Source organism: Neophocaena asiaeorientalis, unplaced genomic scaffold, assembly GCF_003031525.2.
Source record: "Neophocaena asiaeorientalis asiaeorientalis breed wild unplaced genomic scaffold, Neophocaena_asiaeorientalis_V1.1 scaffold67, whole genome shotgun sequence".
NCBI classification, from domain to species: Eukaryota; Metazoa; Chordata; class Mammalia; order Artiodactyla; family Phocoenidae; genus Neophocaena; species Neophocaena asiaeorientalis.
Genome location: NW_020173731.1, coordinates 12,080,178 through 12,098,795, shown reverse-complemented (window position 1 = coordinate 12,098,795; position 18,618 = coordinate 12,080,178). Strand labels below are relative to the sequence as shown.

General features: G+C 39.7%; 1 protein-coding gene across 7 annotated transcripts in view; it reads left to right on the top strand.

The window, feature by feature from the left end:
* Positions 1-726: 726 nt before the first annotated feature.
* MDM4 (MDM4 regulator of p53) overlaps positions 727-18,618 on the top strand; it is a 58,354-nt gene continuing 40,462 nt past the window's right edge. For 4 of the 7 annotated variants that reach the window (XR_003003923.1, XM_024751082.1, XM_024751078.1 and 1 more), the window contains exons 1-3: positions 727-845; positions 16,475-16,586; positions 18,288-18,362. Coding sequence is in view for 6 of the 7 variants with exons in the window: in XM_024751082.1 (XP_024606850.1) it covers positions 16,509-16,586; positions 18,288-18,362 (153 nt within the window). In the remaining variant the exon portion in view is untranslated. Of the gene's footprint in view, positions 846-1,057; positions 1,183-1,389; positions 1,533-16,474; positions 16,587-18,287; positions 18,363-18,618 lie in introns of those variants that run through there. The other 3 variants (XM_024751079.1, XM_024751080.1, XM_024751081.1) reach the window with 3 other exon arrangements.

The window sequence follows — 18,618 nt, the reverse complement described above, 5'->3', positions numbered from 1 at the left end:
AAAGAATAAAGCCTTACTCTTCTCCAAACTGCAGAACTGAAACCAAGAGAAATGGCAAAATAACATATTTCAGCCCAGAAATTCCTCTGACACCTAGAATCACCCTAAAATAAACGAAATGAGGTATTGGGGGGAGGTCATGCCAGTTGGCACTGGCAGAGGTTGAAGACAACCTGCCTGAGAGGTTTGAAGGTACTTTTGTATTGGGAGAAAGCAGGCTAGATGACCTGGTTGTGTGATCCAAACAAGCTCCACCTCATTGTCCTTTGCATCTCTCTTTTAGCATTTCTTGTAGTGATTCGTGTATATACTAGGCTTATTCTCACCCAATTAGCGACAACACTAGGACGCTGTTTCTCCGCTCCAGCCACCTCTGGGGAGTAAGAATGAATAAGTTAACACTGAGAAACAGAGGGAGTGGCTTTTCAGCTTTCTGAAGAGCTGAAAAGGCGGCCTCTGATTATGCTTTTAGCTTTCTCCCCTCCCTGTTTTTTGAACTCCCAGGACACGTTTATGAATATCACAAGACCCTGCAATTTCCTCAAACGTTCTCTCTTGAAACCTCACAACTCTTAGCGGTCCAGGTCCTGCGACTCTCTTTCCCCGGACTGGCTCTACTCTATGGTAGGGACGGCTCAGCCTCCTGGCTCTCTAGCCATCCAGTTGGCCCATCTATGGTTTCTGGAGGCCTCACCGGAAGCTCTTATGGGAGATGGGTTGGCGAGGCCGGAAGTTGCGCCCTCACTACTCGCCGTTTCAAAATGCTGCTGAGGCCTTAGGGCCTGTGACTGACGCCCCCTCCCCCCCGGGCTCTGCGGGGGAGCGACTCATGGAGCGGCCGTAAGGTGTGGCTTTGGGGTTTAGTCGGCGGGGTGCCGGGAGGCCGGGGGTGGGAAGTGGAGAGTGGGGAGCGGGCGCGGCGCGGCCAGTTTTGCAGGCCCCGGAGCCGGGGTAGCCGGCGGGAGGAGCTAGAGGCGTGGGTGGCGGCGTGGGGACGGTCGCACAGGGCGGAAGAAGGGCTGGTGGAGGAAGGGTTATAAGATGAGAATCAGCAGAGGACAAAAATGGAGGTGGAGTGACGTGATGCAGGTCGGCCAACAGGTTACAAACCAAATCGAAATAGATTGACGATGCTTAATTGGGAGCAAAATATGAGGATGACTGAGGCACTTCGGAGGAAAGGTGGGAAAGAGGGAGGCGGAGAGAGTGACATTGAGGTGTCTTCAAGATTTTAAGGCAGTAATTTTCAGGGCTGTGGACCATCTGTCTCAGAGGCACTTGAGTGCTTTTTTGAAGAATGCTCACTTGGGGGCCACACCCAGACTTCCTCTAACAGAATACCAGGAGCTGGGGCTCGGGAATATGTATTTTAATCAGCACGTTTCCCAGTTGATTCTTGTACAGCCTCAAGTTTGAAAACCAGTGTTTTAAAGCGACACCCGGAGAAAATGCTGCATCTGTTTTCCTTCATCCGGAAAGATCTATTAGTTACGAAGCTGCTCCGTGCTTTGGGATGTTGGCGCGGGGAACAGGTATCAAAGATAACTTGGTACCTTTTGGTATTAAATTTTACTACATCTCAGTTTGGGTTTAGTCCCCTCCCTCCTCATACATTCCTGCTATGAAAAATTAATTTAATTTAGAAGTATTTATTTCGGAATATTTTGTTTCACAGTACAGTCAGGATCACACTTTTTTATTTTAAAGTTTTTTTAAAAACTAAAATGCTACTTGCCTGTTGTTAAAAAGAAAAAAAAAAGCACACAGTACAGAAGTGTGTAAAGTTAATTGTCCATTAACGTGTCCCTAACCTGTCCCCTCCTCAAGCTAGCTACCCTTAACTGTTTGGTATTATGTCCTTCCTGGCTTTTTCCACACATATTTGCATTTTTAAACAACAGTGGGGTCATTTTGTGTCTACTGTTCTGTACCTTAAGTTTTTCAAATAACATCAGGGACAGCTTTCCATAAAGTCTACATATAATATTTTCTTTTAAGGGCTTGCGTAGTATTGAATTATAGGGTTGTACAAGAATTTCTTTAACCAGCTCCCCATTGATGGATTTTTAGGTTGTTTCCTAGCATATTGTTTGTTTTGCAAACTGCTGGAGCACTCTTGCTACACACTTCACCTTTTTAGATGTGTAACAGACCTGGTAAGAACTAAAACAACATCTGAATGGTAGTTTATTTTTTAAAAGAAAACAGTTGGTTTTATTACTTTTACATATTTAGTTGAAAGACAATCAGACTGGTGTTTAGTAGAGGTCCTTAGGGCTTTAAAGAATTGATAAGAATGATTAGTTCTGCTGACTTCTGACAAGAAGCTTTTATTTTAATTAGTCTTTAAATCACAGTTATCTTCAAAGGTAGAGATTTGAAGATGAGGTGTAGGAGTCTTTTGGACTAAGTGTAGGGTAAAAACCACTCTTCTGTTATCATTGAGAGATGTATAAGACTGTTCCTTCTCTCTATGATTTCAATCCAGTAGGGGACACACATAAAGACATAAATATAATGTTGTGAGTGTTTTAATAGAGGTGCTGTGGTGTCATCAGCTTCCTTTGGGGAGTCAGAAAAGCCTTGACCAAGGAGGTAACTGGAATAGTATTTCCAAGATTACTTGTTTTTTCAAGATACAATAGATAAACACATGGAATTGTCATTTCTTACACATTTTCTGTGTACCATTCAATAAGGTAATTAAAACCTATTGTTTTAATTGAATATTGTTTTTTCTATTTTCCCACCTTTTTAAGGAAATATTTTAAAGTTTCACAGATGTGTCATTTTATTTACCTTTAAATATGTCAGGATGTAGCTCTTATCAGGTTAGGAGTTTTAAAAAATTTACCACAGTGCCTTTCTACTACCATTTACAGCTTCTTAATAGTATCTAATACCTAGTACATAATTCAAAATTTCCTGATTGTTTAGCAAAAAATGACATTTAGAATTAGGACTTGAACAAGGTCCACACATTGTATTAGGGTAGTGTTTTTTAAGTCTCTATAACACTCTGTCCACTTCAACAATAATGCTGCACCCAAGACCCTGTAGAATTTCCTACATTCTGGATTTGGCTAATTGCCTGCTTTTAGTATTGTTTAGTTATTCCTCCATCCTCCATTTTTTCCCCCTACAAACACATATTAGTTAGATCTAGAAGCTTGATTAGATTTGGATTGGGGGTGGGGGGCCAAGAATACTTCATAGGAGGTACTGGGTGCTTCCTGTACACGATGTGTGAATGCTGCTCTTTCTAGAGATAAATTTGGTCAGTGGGTCAAATGCTGTAAGCCTGCTCAGTGTGTTTTTTAAGTCCCCCCTTCCCCCAACCTTTCACTTATATGGTTTTAACACTCATTAATGATTGTTGAGGAGATGACATTTAACTGGAGACTGGAAGGTTTAGGATGAGTCAGTCTTTTACAGAGAACTGTGTTCAAAATGAAGGAACAATGTGTGCAAAGGCCCGGTTTGAGAAACTAAAAGATCAGTGTGGATGAGGTGCAGGGAGTGCAGGGAAGAGCAGTGTAAGTTGGAAAGACTGGCAAGGTGCTGAAGGCCTAGGCTCTTTATTTTTCGAACAGTAGCAAGCAGTGGAGCAGGGCCTGGCAGGGTAGGATTGTTTATTTTATTTTGGTTTTTTAATCCTTCTGGCTGTAGTGTGGAGTTTGGATTGAAGTGGGGTTAGAGAGACAGTTAAGAGTCTATTGCAGTGACACAGGCAAGAAATAACATTTTTTGATTTGGGGAATTGATGGTGAAGATGAAGAGAGGGCGTGGTTTTGAAAGATTTAGGAGTTAAAATCCATAAAGTTTGATGATGTGATAATGGGGGAAGAGGGAGAGGTCAAGATGACTCTAACTTTCTGGTTTGAGAAACTGAATGTAAAAGGATAAGCTTTAGTCTTGGGCAAGTTATTTGACTTCTTTTTTTTTGCGGTACGCGGGCCTCTCACTGTTGTGGCCTCTCCCGTTGCGGACGCGCAGGCTCAGCGGCCATGGCTCATGGGCCCAGCCGCTCCGCGGCATGTGGGATCTTCCCGGACCGGGGCACGAACCCGTGTCCCCTGCATCGGCAGGTGGACTCTCAACCATTGCGCCACCAGGGAAGCCCTATTTGACTTCTTTAAGCCTCAGTTTTTCTGTATTAAGGAGAGGCTAACAGTACCTAACCCTGTTGCACTCAAAACAGATTCCAGGTGAAAAAGGGACAAGATCTTGCTTTGGGTTCAGAGCCCATCAGCTGACTTCATTTCTCACATACATCCGAGAACAATTCCTTTCCTCATGATATTTTTCTCTCCTATTCTTTCCAGTATTCTCCCATTTTAAAGTCCTCCCACTGCTATTGCCATTCCCTCTCATTCCTCCTCTGCCTTGCAATCAAAAGTAATTTGTCTTTCTCTGAACTTCTATGGCCCTCAAATCAGTATCTTTTTAATGGCACAACACTTTCTACCAGATGTTAAACCCTTATTGAGGTTTAAATTCTTCAGAGCTGCCAAGCGGTCAAGTCTTGTTCCTACTAAGATGCTGAACTGGCATGACTGCTGACTCCTTTCTCTCAAATCATCCCTAGAGGGACTATAAAAGGAAAATACTGTGAGTTGGTCTGGGAAGATCCCACATGCCGTGGAGCAACTAAGCCCATGCGCCATGACTACTGAGCCTGTGTGCCACAACTACTGAGCCTGTGTGCTACAGCTACTGAAGCCCGTGCACCTAGAGCCCGTGCTTCGCAACAAGAGAAGCCACTGCGATGAGTAGCCCTCTCTCGCTGCAACTAGAGAAAGCCTGTGCACAGCAATGAAGACCCAATGCAGCCAAGAATAAATAAATAAATAAAATTTTTTAGGCAGGCATAGCTGTAGGAGAATAAAACTGTGGAAGAAGGGAACTATTGGAATACTGCTCTAGTTGCTCTCCTGCCTCATTACTTTGGAATTACCTTTCTCTACACTTGCTGTGACTCAACCCTAGTCCAGCTTTCCTTAAGAGTAAATCAGGGCATTACAGAAGCATATACTTGTGAGGAGGAGTTGAGAAAAAAAACAAGTGATGACTGACTTTAGGCAGTCACTTCTCTGTCCGTTACCTTCTTAATTCTTAGGTCTCCCCAAATCCCTATCATAATGCTGTATCTCCCTGGGGAACAAAAGGTGAATCCTTGGTCTGAGCTGTGATTGTATGGGATGGATAGTGATTGTGGTTATCTGGTGCTTGGGATTTTCTACTTTAGTGTTCATTTCCTACCTTACTCCAGCTTACTGTGGCTGATTTTGGCTGGAATTTGGTCTTCTCCCTTATGCTTTGCCAATCAGAATAGCTGCTGTCCTCTAGGGAAAAATAACAGTGTTGAAGAGCACAGGTATTTCAATAGGAGAACAATATATAGGCTTCATTGGAACATAAGTAATAGAACAGATGGATCAAGAGTTTAAAGTTAGGGCTTCCCTGGTAGCTTAGTGGTTAAGAATCTGCCTGCCAATGCAGGGGACACAGGTGTGAGCCCTGGTCTGGGAAGATCCCACATGCCGTGGAGCAACTAAGCCCATGCGCCATGACTACTGAGCCTGTGTGCCACAACTACTGAGCCTGTGTGCTACAGCTACTGAAGCCCGTGCACCTAGAGCCCGTGCTTCGCAACAAGAGAAGCCACTGCGATGAGTAGCCCTCTCTCGCTGCAACTAGAGAAAGCCTGTGCACAGCAATGAAGACCCAATGCAGCCAAGAATAAATAAATAAATAAAATTAAATTAAAAAAAAAGTTTAAAGTTAGACTGATAATCATTCTAGAGGAAGTAGGGATGATATTAACAACTTGAAACAAGAATAAGCAGAGGCTGATAGAACCAAGCAGAAATAGTAGCCTTGAAAAATATAATGGTTGAAATAAAGAACATCACATCAGATGGGTGTAACAGAATGGATACAATTGAGTGAATTAGAATTCTAGATTGAGGAAATCTCCCAGAACAAAGGAGAAAAGGACAAAGAAAAAAACATATAAATGAAAAGTTAAAAGATAAGGAGGATAGATGTAGAGGTACTCACATCTGAATAATAGGAATCTTAGAGAAATAAAAATGGAAAGGAGGAAGTATTGAAGAAATAATGGAAAAATTGTTCTCTTTTAGAATTAAAAGGGAAAAAGAAAGTCCCCAGATGGAAGGGTTTCTTAGAGTGCTAAAAATAAGAGGTCGGGAAAAACTCACTTCTAGACATATTATAGTGAAATTTAAGTGTATCACAGCAAAAGAAAATTGTAGGAGCCTCAGAGAGAAAGAACAGATCACACACAAAGGAGCAAAAATTGAATTGACATCAGAGTTTTGAACAACATCGCTAAATGCAAGAAGACAAGAGTGTTTTTAGGGTTTTGTAGGGAAACTTAGAGTTTTATACCTAACCACATTTATTTAAATAGGAGGGGATGATACAGATATTTTCAGGCATATGAAGTATTGGAAGCCTTGCCACCTAAAGGCCCACATTGAAGACAGTTCTAGATGAAGTACTGAGAGATTCAAATCCAGAAAATGTTACAAGAGATATATGAAATAAAGGTAATCAGATACCTTGTTATCATTTATTGTTGTAAAGGCTAAGGCCAAAGGGGGAAAAAAAAAGAGAGAAAAGGAAAATTCAAGAGAGGGGAAAAGATATCTGCCCCAGAATTTAAAGTCCAAATGATGTCATGCTGAAGTTCATATCTTATTAGCAGGGAGACAGAGATACAATTTTAAGAAAGGTAAAAGGAAGAGTAGGACAAACTGGAATGCTAAATTCAGATGGTAGAGACAGGGAGTTCCCTGGTGGTCCAATGGTTAAGACTTGGAGCTCCCAGTGCAGGGGCCGGGGTTCGATCCCTGGTCAGGGAACTAGATCCTGCATGCCACAACTGAAAGATCCCAAGTTCCACAACTAAGACCCGGTGCAGCCAAATAAATAAATATTAAAAAAAAAAAAAAAGTGGGGGAGACTTCCCTGATGGCACAGTGGTTAAGACTCCATGCTCCCAATGCAGGGGGCCCAGGTCCCATCCCTGGTCAGGGAACTAGGTCCCACATGCATGCCGCAACTAAGAGTTTGCATGCCGCAACAAAGGAGCCCACGTGCTGCAACTACGGAGCTGGTGAGCCACAACTAAGGAGCCCACCTGGTGCAACCAAATAATAAGTAAATATTAAAAAAAAAAAAAAAGAAAGAAACTCTTTGGAAATTCCAAAACTTGTTCTTAAAAAAAAAAAAGAAAAAATGAAAGAGAAGATTTATAGATATCAATTACATTAAATGGACTAAATTCACCAAAGATAAAACTTGACAAATTGGATTAAAAAACTCAAAATCCAGATATATGCTTTTTACAAGGGCACGCCAAAAGTTTAAGGGCATGCAAAAATTGAAATTAAAAGATTGGGGAAATACATACCTGGAACTACTAACTAAAAGAAAGTTGGCATGACCATACTAATACAAGATAAAATATACTTTAAGACAGAATGTCTTAATTGGGATGGAAAGAAACACTACATAATTATAATCACTATATATTAATCACTCACCAAGAAGATATAGCAGTTTAAAGCATGAATGCCTCTGATTAAAAATCCTTACAACAGATGAAGTGAAATTGGTAGAACTACACTGGGATCAATGGAGAAATCCACCATCATGGTGGGAGATTTCATTACATCTCTTAATTAATTGTATGTCAAGCTGACAGATTGGCAGAAATAGAAGAGTAAAAAACCAGCAAGCTTAACCTAATGAACATAGAGTTTTGCACGCATTTAGTATGGAATTGATCATCAACTAGACCATGGTGAAAGCTGTAACAATTTCAAAGATCAAGTTTTATGCAGAGGGTGATCTCTCCCACTGTGTTGCTAAATTAGTGGTTAATCACAAAAACATACATTTGAGAAATACAGTACACATAGGCATAGCTATATAATTCATGGATTAAATAGATTATGGAAATTTAAAAATACAGCTGAATGAGAATGAAGACTTTATATATCAAAACCTATGAGCTGAATAAAAAAGTAGTGCTGGGGTAGGAGGGGGAAGGAATTTTTAGCCTTAAATATTCAATTATAAAAGGAGTAAACTAAGTGTCTAATTTATAATAATCAGGAAATGAACAGAATAAATTTTTTAAAGTAGAAGAAGTAATAAGATATGTTAATATCACGAATGGAAAGAAGGATGCAACTGTCCACTAAATAAAGATGAAAAGAATGCTATCAACTATATGCCAGCAATTTTGAAGACTTAGACAAAATGGAAGAAGAAAAAAGCTTGAATAATCTAATATTTATTAAGCTAAAGCAGCAATTAAAAATCTTCCCACAGGACTTCCCTGGTGGCGCAGTGGTTAAGAATCTGCCTGCCAATGCAGGGGACACGGGTTTGAGCCCTGCTTCAGGAAGATCCCACATGCTACGGGGCAACTAAGCACTTGTGCCACAACTACTGAGCCTGTGCTCTAGAGCCCATAAGCCACAACTGCTGAGCCCGTGTGCCACAACTACTGAAGCCCGCGCACCTAGAGCCTGTGCTCTGCACCAAAGAGAAGCCACCACAATGAGAAGCCTGTGCACCACAACAAAGAGTAGCCCTTGCTCGCTGCAGCTAGAGAAAGACTGCGCACAGCAGCGAAGGCCTAACACAGCCATAAATACATACATACATAAATCTTGCCACAAAGAAAGCACTGGGTTTTATAAGTTTTATAAGTTTTATAGGTCAGAAATCTTTCAAAGACTAGAACATCTCAATTTTGTTATAGAATTTTTTTTCAGGCAATAGACAAGTAGGGACTATTTGCCAGCTAACCCTGACATCCAAATGAGACAAAAACTTGACAGTGGAAAATAACAGACTTATTTCTTTCACCAGTAGAGACTTTACAACCTAAACAAAATATTAGCAAATCAAAACCAACAGTATGCAAAAAAGGATAATATCCAAAACCAATTTGGATTTATCTCAGGTGTGCAAGGATATCTATATTAGAAAATCCATAAATGAAATTCAAAATTTGCCACATTAATAGATTAAAAAACCAAAAAAATCATGATCGTTTTTTTTTTTTTCATGATCGTTTTAATAGGTGCAGAAAAAGCATTTTCTAAATCACTCTTCCATGATATAATCCTTTTTTAAAAAAAATTTATTTCGTTGAAGTATAGTTGATTTACAATGTTGTGTTAGTTTCAGGTGTACAACACAGTGATTCAGTTATATATATATTCTTTTTCAGATTCTTTTCCCTTACTGGTTATTACAAAATGCTGAGTATAGTTCCCTGTGCTATACAGTGGGGCCTTGTTATCTGTTTTGTATGTAGTAGTGTGTATGTCCATGATATATTCTTCTTTTTAAAATTTTTTTTAAACCACATTAAAAAATTTATTTATTTATTTGGTTGCACTGGGTCTTAGTTGTGGCAGGTGGGCTCCTTAGTTGTGTCATTCGAACTCTTAGTTGCAGCATGTATATGGGATCTGGTTCCCTGATCAGGGATCAAACCCTGACCCCCCCTGCATTGGGAACTCGGAATCTTATCCACTGTGCCACTAGGGAGGTCCCCATGATATATTCTTAATGAGGAGCAAAAGGAACCCTTTCAAGATGATAAAGAATAACCATAAGAAAAAAATAGAGAAAACATCTTATGTAGGGAAACACTAGAAGCCCTCCCTTTAAAATCAGAGACAAAAATGCCTGATACCGTGTGTACTCAACATTGTATTGACAGTCCTAAGCAGTAATGTAAGAGGAGTAGAAGAAATTAGAGGCACAAGAATTGGAAAGGAAGGAATAAAATTTTATCTGCAGGTGATATGGTCATTTACATAGAAAACAGAAGGATCCACAGACAAGTTATTAAAAATAATTATGTAAGTTTAGCAGGTGACTGGATATAAGATTATTGAAAGTCACTTGTATTTCTGTACGTATGCAAAAACCACTAAAAAGCAGTGAAAGAGAAGGCATCACAGTAGTATCAATATCAACTTTAGAAATCAGTCTAACACAAATGTGCTAGACCTCTAAAGGGAAAATTGTACAACTTTTCTAAGAGATATTAAATAAGATCTTAATAGAGGAATATGTCATGTTAATGAATTGACAAACAGTTTGATCTATATATTAAATTAATTTCATTCATAATCCCAACAGGGATTTTCATGAAACTTGATGATGCTAAATTTTATGTAGAAGAGTTAAGGACCCAAGAATGGCTGGTCACTTCTAAAAAGGAATGGGAGGGGAAGACTTGCCCTGTGGGATGGCAAGACTCCTGATAAGATATAAGAATTAAGATAGTGTCAGGGGCTTCCGTGGTGGAGCAGTGGTTAAGAATCTGCCTGCCAATGCAGGGGACACAGGTTCAAGCCCTGGTCCGGGAAGATCCCACATGCTGCCGAGCAACTAAGCCTGTGAGTCACAACTACTGAGCCTGTGCTTTAGAGCTGGCGAGCCACAACTACTGAAGCCCACACACCTAGAGCCTGTGCTCTGCAACAAGAGAAGCCACAGCAATGAGAAGCCCGTGCACCGCAACAAAGAGTAGCCCCCGCTTGCTGCAACTAGAGAAAAGCCCGCATGCAGCAACGAAGACCCAACGCAGCCAAAAAAACTTTAAAAAATAAATTAAAAAAAAAAGTGTCAAATTGTATAGACAGGAAGATCAGACCAATGGACTAGAATAGAAAACTCATAAACACTCATGCATGTTGATACACAACAAAGGTGGCTGTCAGTCAAGAAGGTCATGTTCAATAAATTGAGCTGGGAAAAAAATGGCCATCCATAGAGAAAAAGAATAAAACTGACCTCTAAAAAGAAAAAAGTCAACTCTAGACGGATTAAGGGTTTAAATGTTATAAACAAAAATTTTAAAGTTTTACTAGACATCCCCCTCCCACACACACACAAATCTTAGTAGACACTCAAGGTGAAAATGAGACCTTGGAGAGTAAAAGATTGTTTAACCCAGGCAGAGATCATTGACTAAAAAATAGAAGATTGATAAATATAAATTTGACTTAATTAAAATTAAGTTTTTGCTCAAAAAGATTTTTCCACCTTCTAGAAAATGGAAAGGAGATTAAAAATTGGGAGAAGATATTTGCAGGACATCCAGTTGACAAAGGGTTAATATTAAAAATATATAAAGAACTATTACAAATCAGTAAGTATAACAAAATCAATTAGAAAAGTGTGTAAAAGACAACACATTTCACAGAAGAGGAAACATATGGCTGATAAGCATGTAAAGAGATAGCATCATTAGTGATCAGGGAACTGTAGACCAAGCGCATACCTATTTGGGAAAAATGAAAAAGTCTTAGGACATTAGATGTTGGAAAGGAGGTAGATTCACAGGGTATCTTATACATTGCTGATAGGATTATAAATTGGTACAAACACTTTGAGGACACTTTGGTGTCAGATCCTAAAGTTGAATATTCATATATGCTATAACCCAGCAATCTGTCTTGTAGATATGCCCATGAGATACTTTTTGGCACATATAGAAGAACGTTAATAGCACTATTCATGATAGTGAAAGCCTAGAAACAACTCAAGTGTCCATCACACACTGGAAATATACAGCAAAGTAAATAAAGAATAAAATATGCTATGACATGGATGAACATTGAAAACATTATGCTAAAGGAAATAAGCCAGACACAAGGACAAATATTGTATGATTTCATTTATATGAGGTACCTAGAATGGGCATATTCATAGAGACAGAAAGTAGGGTAGTGGTTACCAGGGTCTCTGAGGAGAGGGGATAGTGAGGAGTTACTGTTTTATGAGTACAGAGTTTCAGTTTGTGGTGATGAAAAAGTTCTGGTGATGGATAGTGGTGATGGTGTACAACATTGTGAATGTACTTCATGTCACTGAATTGTAAATTTAAAAATGGTAGTGGGGTAGGGAAGGGAAGGACTGGGAGTTTGGGATTAGCAGATGCAAATTATTATATATAGGATGGATAAACAACAAGGTCCTACTGTATAGCACAGGGAACTGTATTCAGTATCCTGTGATAAACCATGATGGAAAAGAATATGAAAAAGAATGTATATATGTATAACCGAGTCACTTTGCTGTACAGCAGAAATTAAACACAACATTGTAAATCAACTATTCTTCAATAAAATTTTAAAAAATGGTAAATTTTATGTTATATGAAGGAACTCAAGTGACACGGAAGTAGGAATTTATTTTAGTGAAACAAAAATTCCTAAAATTACATACAACATACTTCCTTTTTTGTGAGTTAAAAGCAGCTAAACTGAAAATATGTACTTTTTAGGATTCCATTTTGATGCAGTAAAGTGCATAAAAAGGAAGGGAAGAAAATCAAAACAATTCAGGATGATTGTTGGGAGGAGGCAGGGGAATGGGAGGGGAAATCTTATGGGTAAATATAGACTGTTGCCAGAGTCCTAGTTTGTGGATGTTTATTGCATTATTAAGAAAACTCAAGTAAAAGTGGGCCATGTGTGGATGAACAATGAGAGTATGTATTGAAGGAAAGAATTGTGATTAATTCTGTGTACTTGAAGTCTAATGGGAAAAAAATATTGCTAAGTGGGGACTTCAGAGCTGTTCTGAGTTTAAAATCTTGACTTCAGCAGTTTCCTAATTGTGTGATCTTGGGCAAATAATGTCCCTGTGCTTCTCTTGCTTCATTTATAAAGTAAGGATAATAATAGTGCCTACCTCATAGGATTATTTAAGTATTAAACGGATTAATATATGTGCTGGTACAGATTAAGCTCTATATAAGTCTTTGCCATTTATTTCTTATAATGCTATGTGCTGAGTTCTGTGGGATGAACATCTCATTCTATGCGTTGGTTCTGGTGGTCTCGCTTGGAGTCTGTCATGCAGCTGGAGTTAGGTGTCACCTGAGGCTGGACTGTCCCAAGATGTGTGATACTTTGGAGGGTATGGTTGGAAAGCTGAGCTCAGCTGGATGACTGAGCCTCTCCACGTGGCCTTTTTGTGTGGTCACCAGTAGAGTAGCCACTTGGGAGATGTGGTTTATTGGGGGCCATTTTTGGAAACTGTCCAAACTATTATTAATATTTGTATCCATCATGTTGTTCTACTATGTACATAATTGACAGTTTAGGCACTGGGGATATATTAATGAACAAATAAATAGAAATCTCTTCCCACTTACAGCTTATGTTTTACATGATAAAAATTAAAATGTATATGCTGTGTTGGTTGGTAACAAGGACAGTGAAGAAAAGAAGAATAAAGCAGGGAAGGAGATAGGGAATACTGGGGGTTGGGAGTTGCAGTTTTTAAAATGTGTGGTCACATTTAAAATGTGTGGCCTCATTGATAAAATGACATTTTGAGCAAAGACAAAAGGAGGAGGTTAGGAGCCAGAGGGGGCAAGGGTGGAAGCAAGAAAACCTTTAGGAGCTAAGGCAGTTCAGAGATGGGCAGTTTGGTTAGTGTAGTAATAACGGAGGTAGTGAGAAATGGTTTGATTTTGGATATATATTGAAGATAGAGCTTCAGAATTTATTCATAGACTGGGTGTGAAGTGTGAGAAAAAAAAGGAATTGAGGATAACTTCACGGTCATTGACCTGAGCAACTGGAAGGATGGAGCTGCCATTTAATGAGATGGGGGAGACTATAGCACTAGCAGGTTTAGGGAGATGAGGTGTTTTTTGTTTTTGTTTAATTTTTGAATTTTATTTTATTTATGTTTTTATACAGCAGGTTCTTATTAGTCATCAATTTTATACACATCAGTGTATACATGTCAATCCCAATTGCCCACTTCATCACATCACCCCCCCCACCACCACCGCTTTCCCCCCTTGGTGTCCATACGTTTGTTCTCAAGATGAGTTTTTTTTAAAATAAGGTTTGAAATGCCAGTTAAAAGCCAGCTGCTTTAAAATGACAAGTTATGGGACTTCCCTTGTGGCACAGTGGTTAAGAATCCGCCTGCCAGTGCAGGGGACACAGGTTTGAGCCCTGGTCCAGGAAGATCCCACATGCCACGGAGCAACTAAGCCCGTGCGCCACAACTACTGAGCCTGTGTGCCACAGCTACTGAAGCCCAAGCACCTAGAGCCTGTGCTCCACAACAAGAGTATGAGAAACCCACGCACCGCAACGAAGAGTAGCCCCTGCTCGCCACAACTAGAGAAAGCCCACGAGTAGCAACGAAGACCCAGCGCAGCCAAAAAATAAACAAACAAATAAATAAATTTACAAAAAAACCCTACAAGTTATGCTTGTATCCTGTTTGATTTCCCATTTTGTAGCAAGGGAAGCTGATAGAAGTGTTGCAGAAAGAGAGTGGGGCATGAGAGGATGGTCATGTCCCAGATCTCAGGCAAGTCCAAGTATGGGTTCTTGGCTTTGCGCAGGAAAGAATTCAAGAGCAAGCCGTAGTAAAATGAAGGATGATTTATTCAGGGAGAAACACATTCCGTAGAGAGAGTGTGGGCCATCTCGGAAGGTGAGAGAGGCACCAGGGTATGGGGTTCTCAGTTTTTATAGGGGTGGGTAATATCATAGGCTAATGAGTGGGAGGAGTATTCCAGCTATTTTGGGGAAAGGGTGGGGATTTTCAGGAATTGGGCCACCAATTTTTGACCTTTATGGTTGGCCTTAGAACTGTCATGGTACCTGTGGGTGTGTCATTTAGCTTGCTGATGTGTTACAATGAGTGTATACTGAGGCTCAAGGTCTAGTGGAAGTCGACTTGTCCTCCATCTTGGACCTAGTTGGTTCTAACCAGTTTATGTCAGGTTCTTAGGCTGTGCCATTCTTTCAAAGGTTGTATTGCAGGAAGGGGGACCCCTTCCAGGGCCTGAGAGTGGGCTCTTGTCTAACACTCAGAAATGAATTGTCTGAGTAGACACACCTGCTGACAAAGCAAGAGACTTCATTGGGAAGGGACTCCCGGGCAGAGTAGGAGGGTAAGGGAACCCAGGAGGACTGCTCTGCCACAAGTGGCTTTCAGTCTTGGGTTTTATGGTGATGGGATTAGTTTCCGGGTTGGCCAGTCATTTTGACTCAGGGTCCTTTCTGGTGGCGCGCAACTGCTCAGCCAAGATGGATTCCAGCGAGGAGGATTCTAGGAGGTTAGTAGGACATGTGGACTGGCGTCTCCTCTCTCCTCTTGACCTTTCCCATATTATTCCAGTTGGTGGTGGCTTGGTAGTTCCTTACCAAGGATCTCCTGTCCTAAAATAACTCATGCAAATTGTTACTGCTTTGCTTGGCCAGGGTGGGCGGTTTCAGTCAGTGTTTTACCTAACAGTTGTGCCCTGCCCCCTTCCTGTCTCAGAAGGGGGGTTGAATTTATACTTTGTTGTCGTTAATAAGTCTTCTCAGAAGAGTGAGGAACCTTGTTAGCTGTAAACCAGACTCTACTGATTTTTTTTTTTTTACAATGTGGACCAGTTTTTAAGTCTTTATTGAATTTGTTACAATATTGCTTCTGTTTTATGTTTTGGATTTTTGATGGGGAGGCATGTGGGATCTTAGCTCCCCGACCAGGGATCGAACCCACACCCCCCTCATTGGAAGGCGAAGTCTTAATCACTGGACTGCCAGAGAAGTCCCCAGGCTCTGTTGATTTTTTTATTTATAAATTTCACTGACTTTTGTCACCTTTTTACTAGAAAAAGTTCTGAAGGTAAACTCAAGTTTATTTAAAATTTTATTTTCCTTCTCTATAGCTTTTTTTTTTAAGGACAAAAGTTAAAAGGTGAAAAACTTTAATTAAACCTTACCCTTTATTTCAGTTCATGCTATATCTTTCCTTTGATGATGTATGTCCACCTTGGTTCAACCCATTTTATAGGTATTTACTCTTTTTAGGTATTTACTCTTTGGGCTTGGCACATTTTAAAAGCTGCTTTAACTGATACTGAATATTTTGACTCTGACTTTCCTGTGGTCTCTTGCCAAGACATGTTGCAACATGTTGCAGAGGTTTTCCTTGGTGCTCTTGGAGTCTTTATTACTTAATCTTGGTAGTTCCCCCAGCCCTGCATCTGTCTCCTAGGGGGTGCTCTTGAGCACTGTCCAAGAGAGGAGGAGATACCAGAGAACTGGGGAGGTAATGATTGCAGATTTCACTTTCAGCTAAAACAGTTTACTCATTATCATCAGTGTAGAGGTTGGAGCATGCCTGAACCTGTTTGTCTTTCAGGCTTCACTTGAGGGAAGTATAGATGGTTCTTACTCCTAGTGAAGCTCCAGTTTTTTGCAGGATCTGAACTAGAAAGTGATCAGAAGGGTAACAAGAACCTCAGCATGGGTACATTGCACTTGTGTAGGGTGCTGTGATATATGTGTTTCTTTTACTTCTGCTGGTTGCTTTTTTTGTAAATCCTAAAGAGAATTTTCTCCTTTAGAAGAGATTTTTACAATTTTTTTCCTTTTAGATTTATCAGCAGACTTCATTTCACCACTGCCAAAATGACAACATTTTCCACCTCTGCCCATTGTTCAACATCTGACAGTGCTTGCAGGATCTCTCCAGAACAAACCAATCAGGTAACTTATTTTTAGGCATTCCTATTTTTCTTTAAGTTTTTAAAAATTAAATTGGGTCATGTAACTGACTTCACTGACTGTAGGATTTCATTCAGAGCAGAAAAGATTCCTTTTTTAAATGTCATATTAGGGAAACTAGTAAACAGTATCAATGCTTATAAATTTGAATTGATCATTGATTAAATAAATACTTGGAGGTTACAGATTGCTCGAAATGGCACATTTTAAACACCTATCCTGTTTTAGGATATGGATGGCTAGTGGAGGATTTGGGGCCAAGTTATATATTTGTCTTCCTTCTCACTTCATTGTATATAGTTTGTTTTCTTTAAAAATCAGTTTTAAATTGTAAATATAGTAAGTGTATTCTTATAAAAAATTCAATCTTTATCATGTATTTATAAAGTATTTATCTGTAGAGACTACTTTGATCATCTCCTCCCTTCTTCTGCCTAAGTCCCTTCCCCCTGAGATAACACTATTATCAATTTGGTGTGTCTTGTTCCAGATCTTTTCCTCTAACATAAAATACATAATTTTGTTTTGTGGTTTCATAGACATTGCACCATATGTATATTATGTACCTTAATTTATGATAAAGATGGAATTTGATTTGATGGGGGAAAATGTGGCTTATGTAATAAATGGTTTTGACTTAATTGGCCATCTCTGAAAGGAAGCAAATGAAGACCTCAAACCTTGTACAAAAACAAATTCCAGAGAGATAAAGATTTAAATGTAAAAAGTGAAATGATAAAAAATATTAGAAGAAAATTTAGGAAGTATTTTGAAACTTTAGAATAAGAGAGACCTTAAATAAGACAAAACCAAGGAGGGACTTCCCTGCTGGTGCAGTGGCTAAGGCTCCATGCTCCCAATGCAGGGGGCCCAGGTTTGATCCCTGGTCAGGGAACTAGATCCCACATGCATGCCGCAACTAAGAGTCCGCGTGCCACAACTAAGTAGCCCGCCTACCACAACCAGTGCAACCAAATAAATAAATATTAAAAAAAAAAAAAAGACAAAACCAAGGAGGCTGTAAGAGGATGAGAGAGACAAATTTGATCATATAAAATGAAAAAAATTAAATTCTGTGACTAAAGACAGACTGTATAATCAGAGTCAAGAGATGGCAAACAGAGTCACTATTCCTTGTATGTATATACCACATCTCGTTTATCCATTCATCTGTCAATGGTATTTAGGTTGTTTCCATCTTTTGGCTATTATGAATAATGCTGCCATGAACAGCGGTGTACAAATATTTGTTTGAGTCCCTGGTTTTGGTTCTTTTGGATATATACCTAGGAGTGGAACTGCTGGGTCATATGGTAATTCTATGCTTAACTCTTTGAGTAACTGCCAAACCGTTTTTCACAGTAGCTGCACCATTTTACATTCCCCCTAGCAGTGCTCAAGGGTTCCAGTTCCTTTACATCCTCGCCAACACTCGTTATTTTTTTTCTTTTCTTTTTTCCTGTTATTATAGCCATCCTAGTGGGTGTGAATGTGCTGCCTTTTGAAAACGTGATTTTTTAGGAAGTTAACAAGTAATAGACTGATCTTCTGTAGTTATTAGATGCTAAGTATGAACCAGGGTTTGTTAAAAAAAAAAGTTTAAGGAGATTTGTTTTTCCCTTGGGGCTCAGAAACCAGTCTAATTGAAATGTAAATAGCAAATTTATTTTATGTTTATATCAGGTACGACCAAAACTGCCACTTCTGAAGATTTTGCAGGCAGCAGGTGCACAAGGTGAAATGTTCACTGTTAAAGAGGTAAGCCATCAAAGAAAATTCTCAGCTTAAAGGAAAGCTGAGAAGTATAATAGAAGCCTATGAATGTATAGTTCTGAAATCAGGCCTAAGAAAGGAAGTTCTATTCCTGTGGTACTGGAGAGGCATCTTTTGTTGTATTTTAAAGACCATTGAGGGACTTCCCTGGCGGTCCAGTAGTTAGGACTCCGTGCTTCCACTGCAGGGGGCATGGGTTCGATTCCTGGTTGGGGAGCTAAGATCCAGCAAGCCGCATGGT